This window comes from Agelaius phoeniceus, chromosome 6 (assembly GCF_051311805.1).
Source record: "Agelaius phoeniceus isolate bAgePho1 chromosome 6, bAgePho1.hap1, whole genome shotgun sequence".
NCBI lineage: Eukaryota > Metazoa > Chordata > Aves > Passeriformes > Icteridae > Agelaius > Agelaius phoeniceus.
The window spans coordinates 40,593,263-40,613,280 of record NC_135270.1 but is presented as its reverse complement, the minus strand read 5'-3'; the positions used below and the strand labels follow the sequence as shown (position 1 = coordinate 40,613,280).

The 20,018-nt window shown below is 42.7% G+C and overlaps 2 protein-coding genes across 8 annotated transcripts in view; one reads left to right on the top strand and one right to left on the bottom strand.

Annotated features, from left to right (window-relative positions):
• The window catches only part of ENTPD5 (ectonucleoside triphosphate diphosphohydrolase 5 (inactive)), a 28,022-nt gene extending 12,705 nt beyond the window's left edge, over positions 1-15,317 (top strand). For 4 of the 6 annotated variants that reach the window (XM_077180475.1, XM_054634245.2, XM_054634244.2 and 1 more), the window contains exons 8-14: positions 1,086-1,165; positions 2,370-2,431; positions 3,818-3,919; positions 4,765-4,905; positions 5,244-5,300; positions 6,775-6,890; positions 7,056-10,123. In XM_077180475.1, the coding sequence (XP_077036590.1) occupies positions 1,086-1,165; positions 2,370-2,431; positions 3,818-3,919; positions 4,765-4,905; positions 5,244-5,300; positions 6,775-6,890; positions 7,056-7,142 (645 nt within the window). In that variant the 3' untranslated portion in view covers positions 7,143-10,123. Of the gene's footprint in view, positions 1-1,085; positions 1,166-2,369; positions 2,432-3,817; positions 3,920-4,764; positions 4,906-5,243; positions 5,301-6,774; positions 6,891-7,055; positions 10,124-11,051 lie in introns of those variants that run through there. The other 2 variants (XR_008534406.2, XR_008534408.2) reach the window with 2 other exon arrangements.
• Positions 10,646-19,982, bottom strand: COQ6 (coenzyme Q6, monooxygenase). 2 transcript variants are annotated; one of them, XM_054634242.2, is made up of 12 exons: positions 19,789-19,981; positions 17,868-18,002; positions 17,097-17,155; positions 15,875-15,998; positions 15,313-15,443; positions 14,842-14,949; positions 14,692-14,754; positions 14,268-14,375; positions 13,672-13,874; positions 12,430-12,545; positions 11,900-12,066; positions 10,646-10,802 (listed from the first exon to the last, which is right to left on the bottom strand). In XM_054634242.2, exons 1-12 carry the CDS (start codon positions 19,946-19,948, stop codon positions 10,773-10,775), a joined length of 1,404 nt encoding a protein of 467 aa, XP_054490217.2. In that variant the 5' UTR covers positions 19,949-19,981; the 3' UTR covers positions 10,646-10,772. The 2 variants fall into 2 exon arrangements, with proteins under 2 accessions (XP_054490217.2, XP_077036588.1); XM_077180473.1 differs by lacking the exons at positions 10,646-10,802; positions 11,900-12,066; positions 12,430-12,545 and adding an exon at positions 12,640-12,769 and having other exon boundaries at positions 19,789-19,982.
• Between the last annotated feature and the right edge of the window lie 36 nt (positions 19,983-20,018).

Genomic DNA, 20,018 nt, shown 5'->3' with positions numbered 1-20,018 from the left:
TTGAGGATCTCTCCTTTAAATAGTTTTTGTGATGTAAGGTTTAGAAACAGAACTCAAAATATGGCAGTATGTATGTATGAGGCCAAGGATGTGACTGCCATTTCAGTGATAATCAACTTGAGACCCAAAACAAATTTTGATTTGTGTTTGCTCAGGAGACGCTCAAGCTGAATATTGTCAAATTCCTTTCAGCTTTGAGCAGGCTTCTATCTAGGACTCTAGGAAAAATAACTCAGATCTGGATCTCCTTACTTGCATGGCAACTGCAGGACTGTGCAGCTTCAGTTCTCTCTGACTCTGCTGCTTGGCCCAGAATAACCACGGGTGATAAAAGTGCATGGAGCCAAGAAGGGGTGCGAGGATGGGGCCATGAGGAGAGACAGAAACTGAGACTGAGAGCTTAGGGAGGGGACACAAAGAATCAGTAAATGGTTGCTGAAGCAGTTCAGCCTTGCAAGAGCGTGAGTTAGTCTGTCAGGAAGCTAGGGCAGGGTACCAGGGGGATGGAGGTGTGCGCAGAGAGAAGACTGAGAGGAAGAAACTGGAGGTGGTGAGACAAGAGGCTAATTTAGGTGAAGCAGCCCTAAGACTGGGAGTGAGTGGTCACAGTGTTTCCTTGAGTACCAGCAAGGCATTTGACATGGTGAAAATGGGGCCTATACCTTGTATTTTTAATTCTTCTGAGTACTTCAGTTTAGGTGCCTAGCGTGACTTGAAAAAGTTCATAGCACTTGTAGTGCAGCTGATTTCTGGTAATGGGGATGGGGACTCTCTACATGTATAGTAACGTGTAAGTACTCTGAAAAAATTCAGGTTACCTGAATTAGAAAGTGTTTTCATCCTGATCTGTTGTGCTTCCCTGTTATACGTTGAAGTAGCACAAAGATGCATATAAATAAAATTGGTGTTAAAAGCTGCAGATATTACAGCAGTGGCAGCATTGGAAAGCTGTACTTTGTTTTCAAAGCAGGTTATATGAGTGTGCAGTAAACTGTATGGGTATATCTGTGATACTACATTAAACTTGCTTATTCTTTATTGCATAGTATAAACGAAAACATTTTTTTCTTTTACTTAACTTCTAGGAAACTCTGAAGGAAACCCCTGAGGATTTTCTTACCTCATTTGAAATGTTTAATAGCACGTACAAGCTCTATACCCACAGGTGAGGAGCAAAAGACTGCTATTTCCACTGGGGAAATCAGCCCCTGAGCTAACAGCCACATCATCCTGGTACCAGCAGCAGAGACCATGACTTTTTTACTACTTATCTGCATGGAACAGTAGAAGTGGAACATGACATTAGCTGGCTGGAAGCGTTCCAGGATCATGGTTCGTGTCAGTGCAAGGGAATATTAGGCAGTCTTTCAAAGGAAGGGACAGCATTGCGAGCCCATATTTAAGGAAAAGAATTCTTAATACTGGATTCAAGCCAAATATTCTGAAACAAGCAGAAAGGTAGATATTGTGCCAGTAGTCAGAACTAAAAATGATCAGATTTGAAAAGAGGATTTCCTGAGACTTAGTGGAGTGAGCATTACCATCTCAGCCAGTTATAGAATCTGCTTACTTGACAGCAGAGCTGGTCTAATAGTCATTCTCTCCTACTCCTTACGTTTGCTGATGTAACTAATTGCTGTTGTCATTGATACAGTCCATTAGATCACCTAAAATAATTGGGATTGAGAAATCATCTCCTAAAAGTTGAGAGAGAGCTGGAGGTTAGTTTAACTCTGAATATTCTGGAAATGTTTAAAATGACATGACAAAAGTGGTAAGTGGCCAAACACAGAGATGGGAGTGAAAGGGTCAACAGGATTTTAATCTAGCTGTGTTGCTGAAATGTGTGATGACATTCTCATAAGCATTGTTCATATTCTAGCTTATAATGAATGTAGCAGTCACCAGTGAAGTCAAAACAGGTGAATTTCACACAAAGCCACGGTTCCTATTTTGTGGCAGGTTCTGCACTCTGCTCTAAGAGCACATAGTTTTGTGTGTGCTGCATAAGAGTGGCTGCCATATTCCCCATGCACTCAGCACTTACCCTTCTTCCTCCCTCATTTTTAAGGTGGTGCTTTTTTGCTTTTCATGATCATCTTGTATAAATGCCACATCAGCTCTAACCACTTCCTGCAGTTTTAGATTCACCCATTTTACAACTCTTTGTATTTCTTGGGCTTGTGTCACTCTTTTGGCCCTCAGGGTTGTTCTGGCAAAGATAATTCTGTTTTAGAGAGGGAGCCTTTTGGGAATCGGAGGAAGGAAATTTGGTTTGGGTGTTCCAGGACTTAGGAAGAGGGCTATGGGTAAAGCATACCAGATGTGCAGGAATCAAGACTATAACATCTGTCTTTTGTTGTTCACAGCTATTTGGGGTTTGGACTAAAAGCTGCAAGACTGGCAACGCTTGGAGCTTTGAACATGGAAGGTATGTTCATATACTAAAACATTCAAGATTTATGAAGAGATACTTAGACTTAGCCTTGTGTCAGCAGCCCATTTCCTGTGTGTCTTCACTTCTGTATCTTGTGCTTTTCTACGTTGCTGATGGTATATGTTTGTCTGAAAACACCTACCATTTGTTAAGGGGTTGTCTTGTGGGACAGCTGCTTTTCCCTGTTTTTGAGATCAGCCAGCAGAGACATTCAAGTGCAAATTCCAGAAATGCACATGTGGGAGCATACAAACACTGTGGCCAGCCACAGACTCACAGCTTTACAAACATCCACAGAAGCATGAGCAGCACGAACAGATCCTTTTCCTTAGGGCTGCTGCTTAGGCCAAACCACTTTGAAGGATCTGCATGGTCTGTGGTGTTCCCCAGACCTGTTGTGTGCACTGCCCTAGTCTAGATGGAAGCCCAGGAGCACATCACGTGCTCTCACTCAGTAACCTGAGTGCATACTCACATTCCTGAGTCAGTCCCTCACCCAGAGCTTGGGCCTTTTGTGTAGTCTCTGGCCAGGAGCTGGGGTCTTTCCACCTTCTGCATTCTGACTTGGCAGCTAGATGGACTTGTGATAATTACTGAAATGTACTCAAATCAGAAATAGTTGGGAGTAGGGATTGAGAAGAAGATAGGACAGACTGCAATGATTGGTCACAAGGCTCAGACAGAAAAACACATGGACCTGCTTACTTGTGACTGTCTTGTTTTATAGTCTCCTCTGGTTTGCCATACTTGCACTTCCCTGATCCCTTAATTCCCCCATTTCCCAGCCTTTGAGCCTTTCCCTAAGCATCTCATAGCAAATTTTGCTGTCCCAGAGTCTGCCTCAAGCATACTGTTAGAAGTTTGCTTTTTCTGTGAGACCTGTGTGTGCAGCAATAATCATGTTTTCTTCTTATCAGTTACAGTATTTCTGGTTGAACCCCTCAAAGGTTACATTCAGTGGATCCTGTAGTGGCCATTGATCTCTGTCTTAGGAGATCATTTGTCTTCATTGCTCAGTTGCTTTGTTTGTCTTGGTTATCTGCTGTCATTAGGGTTTGTGCATCTGTGTGTTTATCACCTCTCATTTCTTGTCTTTTGTGGTGAATAGCCATTATCCAGATACCTTTGTACCATTTATCTCATTAAAAAATGACAAGCCTGGCTGCTCTGCTGTTTGCAGGACAAAACAGACTCAACTTTTCCAGACTTGAGACTGGTCCTTCATTTGTAATCAGTTAGTACCACATCCATCAATTCAGATTTTTGTACTTTCACTTAAAGACTTTAATGAAGATCTTTCAGCCTTTTCTGGTTCTGCTATTGATTTATAGCTATGTAAAATTCTGTGCTTCCTGACTCTCCTCTCTGCTCTCTTTCCAGTTGTGGATGGACAAATGTTCCGCAGTTCTTGTTTGCCTAAGCAGTTGGAGGCAGAGTGGCACTTCGGGGGAGTGAAATATCAGTATGGTGGCAACAAAGAAGGTAAATTAAGGAGACTTGTTTCTTTTACAATAAATCTTATCTCCAGAAATCTGAGTTTTTCCTTGTCAAATATTTCCTCAGTTAACTGATGATGATTGGGATATGAAGGATATCTGTCCAGTTGCAAAGGCTGATTTCTGAGAAATCCAGATTAAAATCTGAAGCTGTAAGAGTAGCTGACCTGTACCCCTGTCCTCTGACTGTGATCTCTTGTTACAAATCATACCTTTATAGGAGATGTTTAGAATTACTTGTGCAAATAAGAGAGGTTTTTGTGAAGCTTTGAGCAAAGTGCAAAAATTCTGTTTGTGTTAGGGTACAAACATTTTGGCCTACCAGTTAATCTCACTCGTGGAACTGTTTCTTAAGTCTCTAATAACAATAAGTCTCTAATGCTGTGTAGAGAGGGTGAGTCTGCTGCCATCATAGACTTGAACAGACTGGAGACATGAGAGCTGAATTGCAGATTTCATGTGTGTGGAGTAGGTTGGTAAAATTACAGTGGGCTGGGGAGAGAAAGCAAGGTTTTATCTAACAAGTGGGAGCAAATGTAGAAGATTCTGCTGGCCACAGAACGTGTCAATGGGAGTTTTGCCTGACATGGAAGTAGTTTGTGTGGCCCTTCTTTCAGACCCAGCAGTGATCTGCTCTAACCAGTTCTCCTTGATGAGGGGCTTTTAGTCCTTGCCTGTGTGTAGGTGCCATGTTGGATTGCAGAGGGGATATGTAAGCTCTTGTTCTGATGCTTTAACCTCTGCTTCTTTAACTTTTCATCCTGTTGCCACTATTTCTTCCATCTCTTGCATATGCTCTTTGGCTCACCCAGTCTGTGTTTTTCCTGACAGGAGAAACAGGATTCAAGCCTTGCTACTTGGAAGTACTCAAGGTTGTCAAAGGGAAACTTCACCAACCAGAGGAGATTCGTGGAAGTTCCTTCTATGCTTTCTCCTATTACTATGATCGAGCAGCTGACACCAACCTAATCGGTAAATTTGGGATAATCTCCTACATGTGAGCATGTCTTCCAGAAGGTAGACAGAGGAACCCTGGTGGCTGGAGCCATGGGGAGCAGAAGAAAGCAATGTTATTGAGAAAGAGGAGATACACAAAATGCCTCGAGGGAATGACTTTTATCTGTCACTGCAGTTTGGTGTTCAGCACATGAAATAAGCTCCGGGCTCCAGTCACACCTGCAGCTCTGTCTTCTGTTCCAAGCAGGTCTCACTCCTAGTGCAGCATCCCTGAGTTGCACTCTAGGGTCAACTTGGATAAAGAATTCAAATGCTGTCAGGTCTATGATGATGTTTTCTCACATCTTTTTCAGATTATGAACGCGGAGGTGTTTTGGAAGTGAGAGATTTTGAAAGAAAAGCCAAAGAAGGTAATTGTAATAAGCTGGGAAACTGGTTTGGGCAAGAAATAACAAAAATATCAATGTGTAGGCAGCACATAATGTGACTTGGAAGAAAAGCAAATTTATTTAACCTTTATTGCACTTACACCTGTCATGTTACTTTTATTAGTCAAAGACTCTAACTAATGCAGAAGATAATACTGATAGAGCAGTGAGGGGTTGGTGGATTTACAGCTCTGTTCAGGAGAAGGAGGTAGTTCATAGAGTCACTACAAAAGAAAATGAATTTGCTGCATCAAGAGCTCCTGTCAAACTGCAACTCTCTGAGTTTAAGAGAGCACTGAATTCTGTAAGTCTGTCACATTAAATCCTATTTAATCTCTAACAAAATGGAGGGAGAGGGTTTTTAAGACTGGCAACCTCTTCCACATTCCTTTACCTCCCCCTGTCTTTTTTCCTGAATGCTTGTTCTAGTTTTGTACCTCCTGTGGATAAAGAGCTCCCACCTTGCCTGGCTGCTGATAGCTAAAAGCAAATTACCTCTGTACTGTGACAATTCTCAAGACAATGAGAAGACCATATTTTTCAGCAGAAGATGCTCAATTACGTAGTTCAGGACAGACTTTTTTCCTAAAATAAGGCCTAAATTTTAATGATTTTTCAGTTAAACTTAATCTCCCTGGAAACTTGGATGACTTTGAATAGGGGGATTAGGCTCTAAAGTTTGAGTGTGGGTTGGTTGTTATTTTTTTCCCTGGATAGTGAGAGAGCTTATTTCCAAAGACGTAGCTAAGATGTTACCTAACATTATCAAACCACTTACTTAGCTTTAGACCATCAGGAGATCAATTCTGTGAGCCTGAACTAATTCTTCTCTATCTCATTTCAATAGTAGAAGGATGCTGCTTATCTTTTCTTAGGAGGAAGTGAACTCTGCTCTTGCTGCTGGTAGAACAGGGCAGTGACAGTAGGTCTAGAAAATGATGCTTAGTGTAAATACATTTCCCAGTCACTGTCACCCTGACTATGGAATCTTGACTTAGCTGCAGCAAGGGAGTGGATGGTTGGGCAATAGCCTCTTCCATTTCCTTAGCCAAGTGTGGTTGGAAAACATAAACTGCCATCCTAGAAAGTGGAATCCATTACTGGCTCCATCCATGGAGGAGAGATGATGAAAACAAGTGATGCTGTGTTCCTGAAAAAATAAGTAATCCAACACCCTGCTAGTTATCAGTTGAACAGAGGTTCTTCAAAAGAGCTGTGTGTGGATTATGTTGCTGTAATAAAAGATGTAGTTTTGATGTAGTTAAGAGAAACTGGATGTACTCCCAACATTGTAGAACAGCTTTGTAGTGTGTACCATGTGTCATGCATAACCAGTAATAGAAGAGGGTGGCTTGTTTTAGTAAACTTTGGCTTGAGTTCAGTTCAAATGTACAATGTGGATAAAAGTTCTTATTTTGCTGAGATTCCTTTTGTTTTTTCTTTTTTCCTTCTCTAGTCTGTGATAACATGGAGAGGTACAACTCAGCCAGCCCTTTCCTCTGCATGGATCTCACTTACATCGCTGCTTTATTAAAGGAAGGGTTTGGATTTAGGGACAACACAGTCTTAAAGGTGAGAAAAAACAGTTAAATCCCTATTGACTAACATGCATTACTTCATCTTTCTGACTAATTATCTACTGAATCTTTCCAGATTTGTAACATGTAGTTGCTGTCATTTGTGTAACTTATGAATCTAGAAAACTGTCAGGAATAACTCGTTTTTCTTCCTTTATAGTTGACAAAGAAAGTAAACAACATAGAGACAAGCTGGACTTTGGGTGCTACCTTTTACCTGCTGCAGTCTCTGGGGATGACTTATTGACTTGTGATACTGCTGTGGACTTCAGCATTTCTGAAAATGCTGAGAAAGTGAATTGCAATCTCCAGGTATGGTGTTCAGCTGGACTGGTCACAGAGCAGAACATGGACCAAAAATATATGACAGCTCTTTACCCTGGATTGGCATTGTGCCTAATGAGAGTATGATTTATAACTGTGATTGCCATAAATTATCCAGAATCTGCCTTAAGAAAGTCAAAAGGTCTAAACTCCAGCAGAGAATAAGCGAGGGGCTCAAAACCAGCTTTCACCAGCAAGTTTGTTAGAAGCACAGAGTTCCTGGATGTGGTGGCAGACTACAGACACATGACTTCCCCTACCCCCTTCTATTTTAACCATAAATAACTTAAATTTGCTTGTGAGATGTTAAATACAGAAATTAGGAATAGCATCAACAGTGATGCAGAGAAAAGTGAACAACTGGATGCTGCCAACCTCAGTGTTCCAAAAATCCAGCTGCTAGCGTAGCAAATACATGGCAAGAATATTCCAGTCTTTCAAGGGCCTGCTGTAAGTACACTTTGGGCATGGTTTTGGGAAAGGTGCTGGCTAAAACAGTCATTTACCAAGCATTTTTTTTAGGCAGTAGGCATTTCCTAAGCAGAATGTGTGCCTGTGTTTCAGTTTTGCTGCCCTTTCCAAGTCTGTGCAGCTCCACCATACATCTGACTTCCAGACTTGATAAATTTATTCATTTAGCATGTAGTCATAACACATAGTTGTGCTGGCACAACGAGGCAGCAGTTGCCAGCTATTGAAACTGCCAGAAGATGAGCTTGTCATATGCCACCCACAAGGAGATTGCAGTCAGATGAAATGGCTGATCTGACAGCTCACTTTGCTGTGAGAGCCAGCTCTGTTTCTCTGCTCTCAGCAAGGCACATCCACAGCCTTCTTCCCTCTGCTGCTGGTGCTCCTCAGGTTCTGTATGAATCAGGACACCTGACCTGAGGTGGTGCTCACCCAAGAGTCAAGTCTGGTGCTATCCCAAGGACAGCAGGCAGGGCACAGCCCAGCAAGGCCTGCTGGGCCAGCAAGAGGTCTGAGCACCACAGTCCCTTTTGCTGGAGTGAGCTCTAAGGTGTGGTCTCCCATTTAAAACCCATCCATTGCCCTAAGTAAAAACAGCTGTAGAAATGTCTTCCCCCCCCCCCCCCCATGAAATAATTGGCAGCTTGCTACTGTCTTCACCTCTTCAAGGAATGTGTAAGGTACAGGTGAACTTACCCCATCACAACAAAGAGGTATTGCTCATGTGACTAAGGGAAACTTCTAGCCACTGATGTCTTGTTATGAACATTTCCCTGGTGGGCAGTTGCAGTTACCCAAGTGTCCCAGTTGCTCTAAAACACCTTTCTGTCAAACCAAAGACTGCCCTCACACTGCCTTCTCTGCAAACTGGATTTGAAAATAATTGGTAATTCCCAGCAAGGGGAGGAAATCGTGCACTCATGTCTTCAATGGTCTTGCCAAACAGTTTGGAGACTTAGAAATTTGCCTTACTGTGAACATTAATTCTTCTCCTCTAGTTAGCAGTGCAAGTTTGCCTGTGGCTGATTAAGCTACCGCTTCTCATATCTCAGGTTTTACAGCACGAGGGTGCAAGGCATGCTTTTGATTGAACAAGTTCAGTCAGCAACAAGAAGCCAAGGGTTGCAGATGGAGCCGTCCATACTTATCACTGACACTTTGCCATAAATTCAGGCTGCTTTTTTGAAACAGGACATGCTCATCCTGCATGTGTGGGTCCTTACCAGAATCTTTTTGAGATCCACATTGAGAAATTCCTGTGTCACACCAAAGTTCTGTTCCTTCCTCTCTAGAAGTTTCTGTTTGAACATGAAGGAAGTAATTGCAGCCTCTTCTCAACCATAAACATTTCTTATTCCTCTTCCTACCATTGTGAAAACTTGGTATATGGTCTGGTCTGCAGAACAAGGTGACTGCAAATGCATTCATTATGTCTTCAGTGAACATTTCTGTATTCTCAGAAAATACAAAGTAGGGTGCAGTGGTTACTGGCCAGGCTGTGTTACCTGAGAACAAGCTAATTTAATAATCCAGAAATCATCTTTCAGTCTGAGCCAGTGCTATGACAAACTCTTACTGGATCTTGGGGCTAAGAGCTGGCAGCAGTGAGGCTGTGTTTTGAAGGTGGGATGCTCTACCTAAGGGAAAAGCAGCAGCGTTGTCTGCCCCCTGAAAACACACCAGCCCTGAGGAGGGCTTGAGGGCTGGGTTTTGTCTAAAGCAAGGAGGGGCTAGAAGAAGGGTACCATGCAGAGGAAGTTGTTTTTTCTGCATTCTTTTCCTCAGACTCTGGTACTACAAATGCTAGGGGATAGCATCTGCTTCCCAGTACCAAAGTTGCATTTAATCTGAATGCTCAGGGCCTTCATTTGTCAGCGGCACAATTCATTAACTGAAGCAGAACTTCTGCTCTCTGTTACTGGCATGATCCTTCAGTTATGGGAGAAACAAAAACTCTGTTAAAAGGTTTATTTTTGCAAGAATTTGCAGAATTGAGCCCCTGCTGTTTACATCTGAACCCAAGTGGGTGGGGGATCTGGACAACCCAGTCAAGTCCTCACACTTACCCTAGTGCAATGAGATTATTTATTACCTAAACTAAAGAGTAAGCAGCCTTTTAAGAGAAGAGCTCTACTTGCAGCCCTGATTTTTATCTCCTCCTTTGTAATGTCTTTGAGCCAGGCACTAACAAGGACTGCCTAATATGAGTGACTGCAGAAGCACAAGTAATAGCTTTCACTTCAAAACTTAGGTTTCATTCTTTCTGATGTTCATTTCTGATACTGGTCACCCATATGTGTAAATCTTGCCCATGGGCAGTGCTTAGTTTAATTCTGTGAGTGGCAAATGTCTAATGCAAGAGGCTGGTGTTTGGAACCGAAGACAGAATATCTTGAATTGTCTATTTTAGTAATTAAAGCATTTTTAACAATATTGAAGATGTTGTGGTATAGTTTTCTTTCCTGGATATTATTGTTGCCTTGTATCTTTTCCATGGAGCCCTTGGCCAGTTCCACAAGAAACACCGTTATTAAATAAAGCACCAAGAGAAAGGCAGGGAAAAGGGTGAAAGAACAACAGAGAGAGTTTTAAAATATATCTGCTACCATGTGTTGTTTCTCTCTGCTGCAAACTACCCCTTCTGTCTGAGCTGAGGTGCCAAGAAGCCAGGAGTGATGTTACAGCTCTAGCAATCATATCAGAAGAAACTGAAAGTAATTAAGCAGCAAAAGCTGTTAAAAATTAGCCAGCAGTTTGCAAAATTCAGCACTGTGTTTGCCAAAAGACAGACAGCTGTTTGCACCTCAATCTTCAATTCAGGAGGCCCAGATTAAAAGCACATGCTATACTTAGTTCTGTGGCTGAAGACATCATGGTACTAAGGAAAGAAACCCTAAATCCTCTTGAGGAGGGCAAATGTGACAGCTTTTGCATAAACCAGTGGATGGTGTAATACACAGCTCAATCCCTCAGTTTTATTGTAAATTAAAATAAAAGTTCAAAGATTCAAGTAAGTCACAGTCCTTTTAAGGGCAAGGCATTCATAGGCAAGCTGCTAACTGACAGGCAGACTGACAACAGATCACTTGCTGGCAAAAGCCATGATTTGCTCCTAAAAGAAAAAGAGAAGTAATTCATAAGTATGTGTTTTAGAAAGAACCTTTAGGCACGTTCCCATTCATATAAATGAACAACAGTTCTTGGCCAGTCTTTCTAGCCACACACAGAGAACCTATCCCTGTCCTAGAAAATTAACAAAATTGTAGCATTCCTGTCCTTCCCAAGTAGTACAAAACTGGTATTACCAATGGGTTCTGTGCTCAGAAAAAGACATCTTCAATTGTTTTTTTCTTTTAAACAGAGAAAGAGAAAAGAAACTAGTGAGCACTGAAGCAGCAGCATAGTCTTCCTTAATGAAGACAGTGGACCTGTGGCAGCTGCTCTGCCTTAGGAACGTACTGATTTTTAGTTGAGGAAGTGTCTCAACTGTGACCATGACACAAAGGAAACAGGGCACCTGTGTTTAATATAAAGATGGAGAATAAATGAAGTAAAAATTGAAATCCAAAGATGAGAACCTAATTTGCTGGTGCTTGGGAGCTTTGAGAGCAGAGGGCTTAAGGAGCCTCACAAAAATCCAGCAACTAGGTCAAGAGGGTGAGAAGTTCAGGCAGATGGGCTGCAAACAGAGGGTCTAAGACAGAAACTCCTCACCCCAGCCTTCCTCAGGTAATTTCCATTTTAGAAACTTGAACTTCTGCCATGAGGGAACAATTCACAAGGCAAACCAGCACAGAAACAGTTAAGTGTAGGCTGCACACTGCATCTGGGAAGTCACCCAATCTCTTAGTGAAGATGTGTCTTCACAGGCCTGTCTAGAATACAATTCAAGGTTTGACACTAATTCCATAGCAAAATAAAGCCAAAGATTTCTGATGACCTCTAACTCCTAATTACTGATACAGAATATATGACACTTAGATCTTTTATATCCCTTGTGCTGGAGGGGGGAAAAAAAACGTCTCTACTGAGTCATCAGTTGTTTAGAAACTCCTCAGGCCCATTCAGGACACAAACCCCCCAGTTTAAAATAGTATTTTCCAACCAAAAATGTTTCATTTTAAACAAACAAAGATCTTTACATCTTGTGCATATTTCATGAATAGTTTTGGACAACTCCTACAGCCCTCACTGAAGTGAGATCCTTACTTTGACAGGAGGCAGGGCATTTGTTGCTTGCAATCCCCATGTCCTCAGCAACACCAGAGGAGCCAGTGTGGTAGAGTACAGCCTTTTTAGCACATCAGTAGCAGCTAACAAGGAGACATTATGCCTCTGACGTTCTGTTTCAAACTTGAGGAGGTGTTTTAAGGAGCCTGGAAGAGATAATTGAATGTTTCTATTACCCTTGATGTGCCACAAACAATTGTGCATCTTATCTATAGAGCAGTTTCCTCTGGGAACTGAAAGAGAACAGAAATGGTTCATCTCAATAAAGACCTCTTTCCACCAGCTAGTGCTCTTCATCTCACCACATCTCTAACTGCCATCCTGCAGAGCTTGATTTTTTTTAAAGCAGCTTTAAGATTCATGGGATGGAAACTGCATCCAAGAATCATGAACTGCTTCACTTCAACAAAGCTTTCAAACACAGGACAGCAGCATGCTAACCAGAGATACTGTAGCAAAGACCTGGGAGACTAATTCTTTACTGCCCCAATGCTGGCTTGGAGCCTTACCCAGATCGCTCCCGTTGAAGGCTGCTGCACTGAGGTGATGAGCTAAACATGCAATATCACCAAAGCCCAGGTTCACTCCTTGTCCTGCAAGTGGGTGGACTCTGTGTGCTGCATCCCTGGAGCAAGAGAAGACAGAAATTTATTTCCCTTCTTGAAGAAAGCCACAGTGGCTGACAAACCCCAGAAGGGATCAGTGTAGCACTCCTCACCTCTTTGCAATGAACCACCTTAGAGCAGCATATGCGCTTTATCCAGTACCTCCTTGCATGCTATGCTGAACTACCTGACTGCCTCTCCAGTTGTAAGAAGCAAGACATAGGGGAGGTAACAAAAAGCACGTCTGAAAGGAAAAATTATAAAGAGGTGACTAGCCAAAGTCCTCTCAGTTACATGTGGAACAGGCCTTTATGTTTTTCTAAGTGACCTCAGCACAACAGGAGCTCTGTCAATGGCACATTGCACAAACACAAAGTGGACAGACAAAGTGAGTATAAAGGAGTGGTGGGATTATCATTGAATAGAAACAAAATCAGGCTCTTCTATGAACAGACTTATCTGTAAAGCTCAAAGACAAACATTGCTGTGGGAGTCACAAAGTAAAAGAAATTAGATTAAGTTTTGATATGAAATGCAAGATCATGTGCTTTACCAAGCTATAAAGCACAGCGTGCTCCCAAGCATAGAGTGGTTCATAGGTTGGTAAGATGAAAAGTGCACTACACAAAAGTTTTGCACAGCATCCAAGAATTACTGAAAGTTACCACCATACTGCAGCTGGGGCAGAGAAGAAAGTATACATGTGACCTTAGAATATAAGAAATGAGGTATTTTCCTGTTTGAATAGGCCACCATATAAAAGTCTCTGACATCCCACATGGAGTAATTTTTGTCATTTGTGTTCAAAAAAGGTGAGTTAAAAACTCAAAGTGGTGCTCAGAATGGCTGGTATAATGTATGGGGAAGTACAGATCCAGCATGAGATACTGGATTGTTTCACTAGACTGTACAAACCAGGAAAGGGAAATAATTATCTTTCAATTTACACAGACAGCAGAGATAATGGACAGAAAGCTACTCATACAAAAGGACAGGAGGGCACACAGAACAAACCGGATCTGGGTAAAGTCAGACTGGAACAATGTATCATTTCTAACATCTATTTGTTGGCGGGAGCCTGCTGTCCTCAGGTCATTCCTAACCACGTGCCACCCGCCCACCCAAGGGCGGCGCTGAGCACCTTACCCGATGAGAGCCACGCGGGGCCGGACGTACTCTGTGGCGTGGCCCAGCCCCAGGGGGAACATGGCTCTGCTCCCTGCTTCCACCTCAGCAACACTTGGGGGCAGCTGACGGACTGCAGTCCCTGAGGGCTTCAGCAGCGAAATGGCAGAACGAAACATGGCCCCAGCAGTGTCAATGAAGTCAGAGTGGTTTATGTTGCTCCACTGAAACAGACAAACAAATCTTTGGAAGCTGACCCAAACTAGACCCATAAAAGAACCCAGTTGAAAAAAAAAAATCTGAGTTCCAATACTGAATTTTAACCACTTGGACAAAACTATACAGTAGAAAAAACTATCTTAACCATTTTAGGACATACAAATTTCCAACTAGGATGAGCCTACTCTTCCTACCTTTTGGAAATTTAACTTCTGTGACTTTCAGAACTAACCTAATTCAGTCCCAAGGGGTCATCTTTTCTTTGCTAAGTGCCTCTTTAATATCATTTTTGCCAGAGGAAGGAACTTCAGCATGCATCTCTCCCATTACTGTTGTTTAGCTACAGAATTCTGTTCTATTTCTTAAAGCCTCTTCCCTGCCATGAGGCTGATACTCACAAAGGCAGAGTTGATGCTATCCACAAAGCTTTCCTCATCCATGGCAAGAAGTTCCGATGCATGGTCATGAGATGTAGACCAGACCAGAGAGCTGGCAGTGTCAGACAGCTAGTTTAAGAGAATGTAAAGGGTAAATATTAAGAGAAAAAGAAACAAAAATAAACATTCAGTGCAAAGACTTCTCCACTGCCCTGCCTCACACTGTCAGTCCCTCTGAAAATTACAGTTCCTGCCCAACTTGTTAAAAGTGGGAAACGCCAAGGATAGAATAAAACGGCAGGAGGGGAAAACGTAATAAATGAAAAGTGAAGGGCAGATGTGCAAATTCTTAAGAGACAGAACCAACACAGAAAGGCATGGACACAAATAAAGTTACTAGACTACGAAAATTTTTAAAAACATTTAAAAAATACTAATACCTTACCGGAAGAAGCGCAATTGGCCCTGTGGGAAGGAACCGCTGCCATGCTACATTGTTGTCTGTGGCCTATAGTGGAAAGAAGCAAGTGGGCAGCAAGCCAGATCACCCTCAGGTTCTACTGCTTATGGAAGAGTTAGTTTAGCAGAATTTTACCTCAGATAAATGGAGAGTTGCCACCACAGCTGACTGGTCATACTGATGTTCAATGTTCTTAATTTCAGCTTCCTTCCGGACCATAGAGTTATGACCATCTGCACCAATCTGTAAAACAAAGAGATGCACAGCAACTTCTTCAGCAGCTCCTAGAAACATTAGGAGCTAGTATTTCACTCTAAAAACCTCAGACTGCATCTGTATATTGTCTGCTTATTCAGAAAAAAAAATCCCCCCAAAACCAGAAGAGGTGGCCCCTTCTGCTCTTCTCAAATTCAGCAGCATCTCCTTGCAGCAGGCAGAGAGAAGGCCATGCCCAGTGTCCCACACCCTCATAGACAGGGCTAGCCACTCATGTCACTCTAGCACTCCACATGGGTGGAGTGGCACACATGGAATTGGAACCAAACCAGTGGAAAGGACTTGGGTTAGAGATGATGCCTTATCAACAGAAATAAAGAGCTTAGTTACCAGCAGCTTGGTCTGAAGTCTGCGTCCATCAGCTAACTCAACTTGGACCCAAGGGCTTGTGTCACAGCCATGGGAAGGAAGGGGCCAGGTGTACCCAACTGCTTTGCTCCTGTAGAAGACCTCCACCCGGTCTGATGGGAACACAGAGTACCATGGTCACAGCACAACATGGACAAGGAAAAGGAAACATCACTACAACAGCCAAGGCCATGCAGGTGTCTTAACAGCACCCTAGGAGTTCACTCTACAATTCTCAAGGCACCCCAAAAAACCAGATATGGACAACCCCTTGTCACTGTAAGGCCTGCTCTGGACAAGGAGGTACAGATTTTTTAATTAAGTCCAATTTTGAAGTATTCTGGAGAACTACATATCCAAGTGCTTTCCTGTTCTGTAGCCTTTGGAAGTCAGATTTCTCCCTCCTTCCCAATTCCAGAAGGTGCCCATTTCTCAAGAATTACTTGTTAGACAAATTTCTCCCTCTCAATACCTAGCACACAATAGAAGGCAAGTAACTGAAAGCTATCTGCAGGAAATAAACATTGAAGAAGTTGTTCTCTACCTGCTACTGCATCTAACTGTTTTGTGAGAGCAGACATAATGACATCATTCTCCACTATGTAACCCATGTCATCTAAGTCATCTTTCTCAAAAACGATCATGGCTTCTGAACAAGCATCCCACACCTACGAAGAAAAAATACATTACATGAAGCTATGTGATAAAGAAGTCCATTTCAGGGACTTAACAGCAAAAAGACATGGTAATCTAGAAATATAGAACTAGACGAAACATCCTGGATTACTGTTCATTCCCAGCTACTAAAGTGCACCACATAACTAATTTCATTAAATGATTTAGCTTAAGCTCAAAAAGTAATTCCAAGTCAAGTTTTTCATCCCTACTTTTCTGTTACATAATTGACATAGGAAGCTATGCTACAGCCTTGCTGTAGGTTAACCCCAGCGGGCAGCTCAGCCCCACACAGCTGCTTCCTTTCTCCCCTGCACTGAGATGGGGAAGAAAACTGAAAGGATGAAAGTACAAAACTCATAGCTTGAGGTAAATGCAGTTTAATAGGAAAAGCAAAAGCCACATGTTCAAGCAAAGCAATCCAAGGAATTAATTCACTGCTTCCCAAGGACAAGCAGGTGTTTAGCCATCTCCAGGAGAGCAGGGACCCATCAAGCATAATAGTTACTTGGGAAGACAAACACCATCCCTCCAGACTTCCCATCTTTCCTTCTTTTCCTCAGCTTTTATTGCTGAGCATGACACCATATGGTATGTATGGATTATCAGCCAGGGTCATATGTCCAGCCTGTGTACCCTCCCAGCTTCTTGTGCACTCCCAAGCCTGCTCACTGGCAAGACAGTGTGAGAAAGCCTTGGCACTGTCTAAGTGCTGCTCAGCAACAGCTAAAACATCCCTGTGTTATCAACAGTTTTCAACACAAATCTGAAACACCGTCCCATACAAGCCACCATTAAGAGAAGAAACTCTATCCCAGCCAAACCAATACACCCTTTACCTTTATTTCCTGGCTAATACCCAAGCCTCACTATCTACAGCTGCCACTAGGAATCCACTTTTCAGCCTGTAACATCAAGGCCCTGAGGACAGGTATTTCTGAGCAGACTGCTACCCACAGAAAAGAGACAGAAATGAACATAAGTATGACCTGCCCTTTACCATAGAAATAAAAACCTTTGTGTCATTGATGCAAGTACTTTTGAGAATTCAGAGTAGACAGACACAAGGTGTATCTGCAGCCCTAAGGCACCTGCATTCGCCGGAAGGGTTTGAGTCTCAGGCTGCAGACGTGATCCCAGGCACCACAACCTGAAACAGAAAAAGGACAGAAATACACAGAGATACAGGTTCACATGGGACACTGAAACCAAAACTAAACTGAAGCTCACTCCACACTCTCCTCCACTCTTCCCTGACTATGCTCAGGCTTGGCTTGCACCTTCCCTAGACAGTGCCAGGTCTGCCTCGGTGCTATCACAGCTCCAGAATCACATTGTTTTACTGTTAACACAAGCCAGCAGGAAAGAAACAAGAGCTCTCCATGAGCCTCCGACCTAACAGACAGCTCTCACTGTTCCATCACTGGGTAATAAAACAGACGTAGAAATGCACAGCCATTATTGTAAAGAAGATTTCTTTCTCCAAAAGGAATCAAGGCTCAAATATCTCTTTAAAATGACAATTAATCCTCATTAATTGAGGACTGAGTTACCAGACTACAAAGCATTAAGCTTCTTTTGTGAATAGAACATTCCAGGTGCTGTAGAGAGCACCTTACAACCTTTCACTGCCTAAAGTCACAAATATTTATATGATAACAAATCAGACCAAGATACCAGAACACAGATCCTTGTTATCAAGAGAGTTTGGATTTAATAACCACAACTCAGCATGTAGAGACAAAGGCAAATAATGCTAATGATGTTGGGTTGAAGGCAACACATAGTCAAAAGGGTTTTTGTTTCAACAAAACCAGCTCAAATATAAATGTTAAAAATGCAAACAACAAAATCATACTTACTGCTTAGGAGGGTAGCTGATCCTGGGGAGATGGAACTGACCCTGTTGCTGTAACTGTCTGGCATGTGATCATATTCTTTCCTAGGACCAGCCTCCAGCAAAGCAATCTTTTTATCATGGAAGTGGATGTCATGCCCTAAAATAAGCAAATACATGTTTTGTTACAATGCTCCTGCCAAAAATCTCAAAAACAAAACACCTGAGTTTTTGTAATAAGACACAGTAGATGCAACACTTAATAAAGAACTACATAGACAGTACAGGTTTTGACCAGGCAGGTAAACTTTTGTATGTTAAAGCTTTATGACTACAGTCCTGTTACTGAGATGGACAACTCTTTTGCAGCTAAAGCAAGGATTACATATTTCCCTTCTACATAAAGCTTACATTTTTGTACAAATTTGTGTCATTTTTAAATGAAAATTTATTACTGGAGTATTATCAAGTGAAATCTGTAATATTTACTCCATGTTTACTCCAGAACATGTTTTCCAGAGCTTAAACATAAATTCTCCTTATAGAAGAAGAGATCAAAATAAAACTTCTGTGATATGTAGCAATTACATTAATATTTTCCCTGTCCTCTCATTCTGACAATGGAATAGCACAGGCAGTTTAGACTTTAAACTTCCACATAAAAAGAACTGAAAAGAAAAAGAAGACTCAAGTAAAGTGTAAAAAACCCTGCAGCTGAGCTGGCCACACCTGCAGCATCCCAACCACCACAGATGCAGAAGGCACGGAGGACAGAAGTGGTGTCCTTCATCATCTAGAGTTTACTACTACAGCAGCCCTAGAGACAGCAGTGTCCTAGGCATAATCTCTAGATTATGCACAGTAATAACCTCATCTCCTGAGAGGTCCCAAACCTGCTTGTCAGCCTTAGGTACCACTGCTGGAGGAGATCCTTATGCCATCTCAAATCCACTGGGCTCTTGTTTAACAATACAAGCAGAACTTAAGCTTGCAAGGTAAGCCCTTATACTTGCAAAGCACTTATTATTGCTCACATCTTTGATCTTCTGGGCACTATTTTTTTCAGGTTTCTGTCACTACTGCACCCTTCTGAATCCATGTTGTAAATAAAGGAGCACCCACTACTCTCAGGATCTCTAATGACACAAAGCAAGCAGAAATCCATTTTAACTTGGTATTCCAGTGTTTAAAATACTGGGTTAGAGAATGAAACTTGGGATCAGATAATAATGTTTAGAGCAATGGAGCACCTCTCCTACAAGGAAAGACTGGACGAATTGGGTTTATTCAGCCTGGAAAAGAGATGGCTATGGGGTGACTGAATTGTGGCCTTACAGTACCTGAAGGGAGCCCACAAGAAAGACAAAAAGGGACTTTTACAAGATCATGTAGTGACAGAACAAGGGGAAATGGATTCAAAGTGAAAGAGAGTAGACTTAGATTAGATATTAGGAGAAGTTCTTTGCTGTGAGGATGGCGAGACACAGGAACAGGTTGCTCAGAGAAGCTGTAAATGTCAGAGAAGCTGTACATGTCCCAACCCTGGAGGTGTTTGAGGCCAGGCTGGATGTGGCTCGGAGTAACCTGGTCTATGGAAGGTGTCCCTGCACACAGCAGGGAGTTGGAACTAGGTGATATTTAAGGTCCCTTCCAACCCATTCTGTGATTCTATAATCAGAAAAGCATTTTACCTAAGGGTGACATTATCCATCAGCTATTTAAGGATGAGCATATTTGACAGAAACACTACAGTCTATAAAACTCCAGGTAACGGCCCCATTAACACTGTGCACACACAGAGATATGGCTTGGCTCATCACTGACCGGCTCACCAAACAGCCTCAGCTGAACTTTAGAGCAGGATCAAGGATCCCTCAGCAGGCCCCGGACACTGAGATCCTATACACGGTTACCTCACCCTGCGGGAGAGTGGGTCACAGCCTTACCCAGCACGGCGGCCATGGCGCTCCCGACCATGCCCCCGCCCGACACCACCACATCGTAGAGCGGCGGGCTGGAAGCGGCAGAGCGGAGCGGGGCGCGGGGCCTGGCCCTGAGCCGCGCTCCAAGCGGGGCCAGCAGCGCCCGCCCGCGCAGCGCCGCCATCGCCGCGGAACTGACGGCGGCGGAAGTGGCGAGCGGAGCCATGACAACGGCTGTGCGCGCCGCCGGCCTC